This window comes from Notolepis coatsorum (genome assembly GCF_963971535.1).
Source record: "Notolepis coatsorum genome assembly, chromosome: 14".
Classification (NCBI taxonomy): Eukaryota; Metazoa; Chordata; class Actinopteri; order Aulopiformes; family Paralepididae; genus Notolepis; species Notolepis coatsorum.
Window position 1 is genome coordinate 29,404,469 of NC_140178.1, and position 7,720 is coordinate 29,412,188.

The 7,720-nt window shown below is 42.4% G+C and overlaps 1 protein-coding gene across 1 annotated transcript in view; it reads right to left on the reverse strand.

Annotated features, from left to right (window-relative positions):
* The window catches only part of LOC311240484 (EF-hand domain-containing family member C2-like), a gene marked incomplete at its 3' end in the record, with an annotated part of 38,647 nt that extends 33,555 nt beyond the window's left edge, over positions 1-5,092 (reverse strand). The window contains exons 1-5 of the mRNA XM_084329063.1: positions 4,974-5,092; positions 4,260-4,418; positions 1,389-1,572; positions 543-766; positions 144-395 (exon numbers count right to left, since the gene is read on the reverse strand). Coding sequence (XP_084185189.1) covers positions 144-395; positions 543-766; positions 1,389-1,572; positions 4,260-4,418; positions 4,974-5,015 — 861 coding nt within the window. The 5' untranslated portion in view covers positions 5,016-5,092. The remainder of the gene's footprint in view (positions 1-143; positions 396-542; positions 767-1,388; positions 1,573-4,259; positions 4,419-4,973) is intronic.
* Positions 5,093-7,720: the final 2,628 nt, after the last annotated feature.

Below are 7,720 nucleotides of genomic sequence, written 5' to 3' on the forward strand. Positions count from 1 at the left end.
TTTCTCATTTCCTCGTTTCACATCCTCTACTTTCCTCCGATTGCCCTCCTTCACGTGATCTTCATCAGTTCCGCCAGAGATTCCCTACAACGTCTCTTTTGAACGTTCCCTGCGGTGGTGGGTCTATCGCCTCCCGGGCTAACCTTAGGCAGCTTGCCGCGGTGCAGGAATTTGGCCGTGGCGTCCCGCCCGGAGTTTGGATAGATGACCTCCCGGATCTCTATGGTGTCGTCGGCCAGGAAGTAGTGCAGTGTGAGCTCGCGCAGGTCTCCGAACAGGCTCTCCGCGTCGTCCCAGTAACAGTTGAAGCACAGGACGTCCCGGTCGTGGTCTAGGAACTGCTTCAGGGTGTCCTGCCTCTCGAATGGCCGCAACGGCTTCAGGCTCTTCTCCATCTGGGTGGAGATACAGTGAGGAGTCAAGAGAATCAACACATACTGCATGTCCTTTCTGTGTGTGTTGTGTTGACAGTGTGATGATGGCTTTTATTATCAGACTGTGATATCATCTCTCTCTCTCTCCCTCCCTCCCACTTTGCCCACCTCTTCCCGTAGGTTCGTGTAGGGATCGTCGGGGGTGGAGGCAGGGGCCTTGGGGCGCACACCAAGCCTCTCTAGGAAGCCCCTGGTGAAGGGGTCACAGTTGGTGATGGTGAAAGCGCGAGAGTACAGCACCATCTTCTGGTCGATGTTGAAATGGTGAACGTTGTAGAACTGGTCCTCATCCGGGGGAGGCAGAGGAATGCGGTGGCGCCGAATAAGCGTTCCTGTCACACAGGGATCAATTAAAACAACCATAAATAGTGGATATTGAATTTCTGGTCATACTTCTACTAGGCCGGGATTACGGTCTGTTTCAGAGCAGCACAGTTGTCCTTCTAACCAGCGGCGGCTAGAGACACGGGACACTGAACCATAAATCTGATTTCACACTGCAATATTTTCACATGAAGCAGACATTTAGAGGTTCACACTTTTCCTTAATCGTCGGCTCAGCTAGTAGGGGTGTGATAAATAATGAACGGGCTGTGATGCGAACGCAACATGAATGCTGAAGTCCAACTCGATTTGAAAATTTGACTGACATTAAATGGAATTAATGTCTGTGTATAATCAATATATAGACATACATACTGCTGTTCACTAATACTAATGTATGTATGTGGCTTTAATTACATATATTAAATTACTGATGAATGAATCACATTTGTATAGAGAGCCACCTATATTACACTTTTATCAAAATGTAACAATTTGAATCACATCACACTGAATCAAACCATGGTCAAGATGTAAGGTATATATATATGCATATGCTAAATAATGCCAATCGAATTGTTGGTTGTTTTAATTGGTTACACCCCCATCAGGTAGAGAAGCCTATTTCACCTTGAACGAGGCCACTGTTCTTGTACTTTGGCTCCACCACCTGTATGGTGTCGTCCTCCAGGTAGAAGTAGATTTTACACTTCCTGATTCTGTATGTCTCCTCTCTCTTCTGAAGCACTGCCTCCTGGAAGTACGCTTCGAAACACAAGACCTGGGAATGACAACCGTAGAGTGACCCATCAATCTATTTCCTAGGGTGTATCAAGGAAACTATGAGAAGGAAGGGTCATCACGTCAGAATACCAGCGTGCTATGCTCCGTTTGGTGCCAGTTCTATTGAAGCCTGTGTAATATACATCAACCAATATATCAAACCATAGCTAGTTAACAATACAACAAATTGCAGATGATTCTGACATCCGAGGTAATAACAAATCATGTTCAAACCCAGATTCGGCTCAAACAAGGGACTAAACACGTTCCGCAATTATGCCACAACAATGTGGAACGCCCTACCCACAGCTGTAAAATAATGTGAATCCCTACCCACCTTCAAAACCGCTCTCAAAGAGCACCTACGGGAGGCTGCAATTCAAAACTGGCCCCGGTAAATGTCCAACCAACCCCCTCCAATGTACAGTTTCTTCCCCTTCGAATGTATATGTATTTTTTTATGATCTCTTTCTCTTAAACAGTACTGTATATTTGTATGTCATAAATGTCTTGATGAAACAGTACTGTATATCTGTATGTCATAAATGTCTTGATGAATTGAAAATGGGGGACCCTGATGTAAACAAGACGAAAGTCTTTTTCTGGTCTGCATCCCCTTAAAAATTTTGTATTGAGCTGTACTGTACTGTACCCATTCTGCAATCTGTTAATAAAGTGTTCAATAAATCAATCAAACCTGTTTAGATGACAGGTCATAAACAAGGAGGTGGCTGATCCCATTCAATGTCGGCCAAACTGAACGTTTCCACACATGGCACCAACTCGCGTTCACGTGCTACACAGTGATGTGATGACCTTTCCTTCTTTAGTTTCCTTGGGCTGTATACAATACGCAATGCAGAAGGTTCCTAAACATGGCTTCTGATCAATGTTAGGCTACATTGCTTTTGTTGAATAACCAATTTGAATGTCCTAGGTCAGTTAAAAAGTTACGTCATCTATATATGATATTCCATAAATTCTGAGATTCCCAGTTTCCGATCCCTTTTAGTTGGGAACATAGGTCCACGCGCATAGGGTGGATTTTTTTTCACCACCAGTTTTTTCTTATTCCTTGAAGTGTCTATTTTAAAGGGCGGCTACGTGGCGTAGTGGGCAAGGCGCTCGCCACGAATGCTGAGACGCTGGGCTCGCCTGTTCGAGCCCAGCGCTCCACATTGCTTTCAGTTTAGCTGGTCGTCCGTACTAATACACATTGGCCGTATTAGGGGGTGGAAAACTGATGGGTGGGGATCGGGCGTTGTGGACAGCGACTCCTACAGGTCGGTTGGTACGCCTGCGCTGTAGAATCAGGAAGTGTCGGGGGCAGCGTGAGCCTCCCACGCGTTACTCCTCGCCACTGAGAGATCGAGCTGCGCAGGTGAAAAGATGCGACTGCTGTTACCTCAAGTACCGGAGGGGACTTGTGCTATGTATGACTTAGTCCACATTGCAGCCGGCTTGTGGGAGGCAAGAAACAGCGTTCGTGACAGGGGAGGGTTGAATTGGATGATACGAAATTGGGATGGGAGAAAATATAGAAAAATGGGAGAAAAAGTGGATCAAAAAACAAAACAAAAAAAGTGTCTATTTTAAGATTCTGCCAGGTAACAGGTTGAAATAATGTCCCATGGGGTTTATTTTTAACCCTTTATTACACCTATCCTGAATCAGTAGTAGTAGTAGTTTATTTTTTCAGTCATCATCTCACACAATACAATATACACCATAATTTATCAATATTTGATTTTTACAGTGACTGAAAAGTTACAGACTGAAGCATAGTGCTTATATGTGCCTGTCCTATATTCTTACTAAAAAAATACAAAAATTTAGACTCCAAAACAGTATTCTAAAGAAAAAAAAGCAAGCAAAACAGTATTATTCACCCTTGTAGTTTTCAAAATTAGCTTTACAAAAAAATACAAAAATGTAGATTCCAAAACAGTATTCTAAAAGAAAAAAAGAAAACAAAACAGTGTTATTCACCCTTGTAGTTTTCAAAAATAGCTTTACAAACCTTTTTCTTAAAAACCAAAATCGAATTACTCATTCTTAAATGTATATCAGCATTGTTCCACAAGTTAACCCCAATAATAGAAATACACCTCCTTTTAATCCCTTTCTTAGCTTTTTGAACAGTAAATTTACAAATATCTCTCAAATCATATTTTCTTTCATGTATTGAAAAAACCTTTGCACCCCATCTGGGAGTAACTTTGCTTTAGCTCTGTACATTATTTGCATAGTTTTATAGTAAACCAAATCATTACATTTCATTATATGAGACTTTATAAACAATGGATTTCAGAATCAGAAGCTGGGAAAAAAACAGTATAACTTTTGAAGTTAACAACATATAGAGATAGAGACAAATTAAAACATTTTCCCAAACAAGTTTGACCCAAGGAATTCAGTACAATTGTTATTTTTAAGATTCAAACACATCTTGATTGTATTTCAGGTTCAACTGTAGATTCTATAGGAGGCACTTTTCCTGTCCTTGAAATAAAGCCATGGGCACCTACTGCTTCAACACCTGGAGGGGTGAAGTATGGTTGGTCTAGTATGGAAGTATGGTCGTATATTAGTTGGTATGCTAATGTCCTCTGAAACTAATAAACTACAGGTCAAATACTTACTTGGGAAAATGCTGAAATTGCTCCAAAAGAGAGAGCTGCAGGGTCAGTGGGAGACGTGGCATGTGGTATGTCTTACCTTGTTACTGTATATTTTGGGGTAGACAGAATACTTTGGCCGAATCTTCTGGCCCACTAACAGCTCTCCTCCTATGCCTGGTTTGTCAGAGCCCACTAGCATAGGTACCCCATTGGAATAGTCAAAATGTTGGGACTTGTGGAATTTTTCCTTCCACAGCTATAGAGTAAGAGGCATAGAGTTAGAAATGAATTGGCTATTGTAATGCAATATGCTTATGTGAATAATTTAACAATAACATGTTAGCCTATATATATGGGCAACACTTGGTATGAAGGCCATATTTGCATTGTATGGGGATTTAATGAGTTAATGCATTCATAAATATCTAGCATAAAATCACTTTTAATTACCAGAGCTAGACACCCTCATGATGCTTATGTGCATAATGCACAATAAACTTATAACGTAGTGTAAAGCTGATTGTTATTGTGACTAATGACTTCCAGGTCAGTTCAACATTTCATCAAACAACACAACTAACGTTAGAACATTACTATATACTTACAGGTGTGTGTGGTATAGCTATATGCATACAAAAGAGCATTACAAAATAGGCTATGTAAAATTGTCTAGTATTGATAAAGTTATTGATGAAGTGGAGTGAAGCTATATGTAAGCTAATTAAAATTACAGGTAACTTATTACAGTAAGCGAGTGGCACGATCAACGGCGTGTCCTTTCCTAGATATCAAAGTTGATAAACAGACTTACATTTATGCTGCGAGAATCACCTAGCAGAAAGGGCAGCGGCATAGCTGCAGGAGACCTAGCGTACTAACCAACGGATATATAATGATATACTTGAATTTGTACTCATAAGAACGTCTAACCGTCCCAAATTGGAACATAGTCGGCTTTGTTTATGTGCGTTTCCAGGCAACGTCGAAACTGGATGCAACATTTTCGTACCTATCTCCTCCTCCGCGTGATTTTTTCCCGTAGCCTATGTGTGCGAAGAGAAGACGCTCTCCCCGATTTCAGAATCCCGGAAGTGTTGCGGTAGGGGTTAAGTCTTGCTCAAGGATTGATTGATTGAAAAGTTTATTAACAGATTGCAGAATGGGTACAGTACAGTACAGCTCAATACAATTGTTAAGGGGATGCAGACCAGAGAAAGACTTTCGTCTTGTTTACATCAGGGTCCCCCATTTTCAATTCATCATAACATATATGACATACATGACATACACAGATAGACAGTACTGCTACATCTATACATTTATGACATATCAGATTTGCAAATACAGTACTGTTTGTGATACAAAAGTGTCCAGAAAAGGAGTATATATACATTTGGCGTAGAAACTGTACATTGGAGGAGGTTGGTTGGGTGGGGTGGGGTTGGGTGGGGGCTGTACATTGGAGGTGGGGGGGGGGGGGGGGGGTTGGGTAGGGGACACACACACATTTTACACTGTACATTGGAATATTGACAAAGCCTTACTTGGTCATTTACTGTACAACTAGGTTAGGACATTTGTAGGGGCCAGTTTCGAATTGCAGTCTCACGTAGGTGTTTTTTGAGAGTGTTTTTGAAAGTGGGTAGTGATTCACATTCCTTTACAGCTTTAGGCAGGGCGTTCCACATTGATGTGGCATAATTGCGAAACGTGTTTAGTCCCTTGTTTGAGCCGAATCTGGGTTTTACATGATTTGTGGAGCTCCCTCTGGTGTTGTGATCGTGGTATTCACTGACCTTTGGGAAGTATTTTGACATGTACATGGGTACCTTGGTCGCGTAGTGTATCTTGTAGACCAGGCCCATTGCAAGTTGCTGTACTCTGTCGTCTACTCTAAGCCATCCTAGGTTGTCAAAGTGGGCAGGGGTGAGGTGGGTTCTAGGAGTCAGGTCAAGTAGTAGTCTGACTAGCTTGTTTTGAGATGTTTGTAATTTGTTTTTTAGTGCCTTTGAGGTGCTTTGGTACCATGAGGTGCAAGCATAGTCGTAGTACCCTTGAATGAGTGCTCCTGCTAGAGTCTTCAGGGTATTCTTGTTTACCAGAGAGGAGATCCGGTACAAGAATCGCGTTCGTTGGTTGCCTTTTTTTATTACATTGGATGCCATTTTGTCACAGGAAAGATTAGCCTCTAGGATGGAACCCAGGTAGGTAATTTCATCTTTCCTTGTGATAATATTGTCACCCACTGTAACCGAGAAGCCGTCGGTCTTGCTGAGTTTGTTATTTGAACCGAAGAGAATGGACTCTGTTTTGCCCATGTGTAATGATAGTTTGTTGTCGGCGAGCCATATGCAGATTTTGCCTAGTTCCGAGCTGAGGGCTTTTTCAACCTGTAACTTGTTCTTGTCAGAGACCAGCAGGGCTGAGTCGTCCGCAAACAGGAACAAGTTGCAGTCACAAGCTGACGACATGTCATTTGCATAAATTAGGAATAGTAGCGGTCCTAGTATGCTTCCTTGTGGAACACCACAGCTCACTGTGAGGGGGGGGGGGATAGGGTACCGTTTACTTCCACCATCTGTTCCCTCCCCTCCAGGTAGGATTGTATCCAGCTCACTGATAAACTATCAAAACCAATTGCTTTTAGCTTGTCAATCAGAATGGTGTGATTGACAGTGTCGAAGGCCTTTTGTAGGTCCAGCATGACCATGCCGCAGTATTTGCCCGCGTCCACCTCTTGTTTGATGTGGTCGTTCAAGTAGAGAAGGCATGTGTCAGTGGAGTGGGATGTTCTGAAGCCAGATTGGAATTCGTAGATTAGATTTTTTTCCGCGAGGTACTTTTCGATCTGTTCGTATACTATTTTTTCCATGACTTTCGAGATGGATGTAAGGATAGAAACAGGGCGGTAGTTACCCGGGTCTAATTTGCTGCCCTTTTTGTGCAGGGGTGTTACTCTCGCAATTTTGAAGTCCTTGGGGACGTGTCCCTGTTTTATGGAGAGGTTTATTATGTGTGTGATGACTGGGGTGATGGCTGCTGCTGAGTCTCTGAGGAATTTGGAGGGGATGTTGTCATCGACACGCTGCCCTGGAGGAGCGGGAATCGAACGTCCGGATTGCCAGACGACTGCTCGACCTCTCAGTGCCGAGCCAACTTGAGAACTATTAGAAATGTTTTGACTCTTTTTAACCACTAAACCCTGCACCCTTGTACTGTTTGCTTGTATTCATATACGTTTTTATTGTCAATAGGCTACCTGTACCTCCCCTCCAGTCCTCCGTGCTACCATGTGACACCGGAATTTCCCCAAGGGACATAACCTACCATGTACACAGTAAAAAGACAAAACCGTACACAAATTGAATTTTCAAAGCAACAGTTCAAAAACGTTATCCAATGTGTAAACTACATGACTTGAGCAAAACTACACAAGTTGTCATCAAGTACATCTTCCCACCAACCTTTCGAGATCTGAGTTCTAAAAGCCTATGAGAACAACTTAATGATTTCAGTCACATTTTCTAATTTGGGTCCAAGTGGGTAGTCCCACACAAA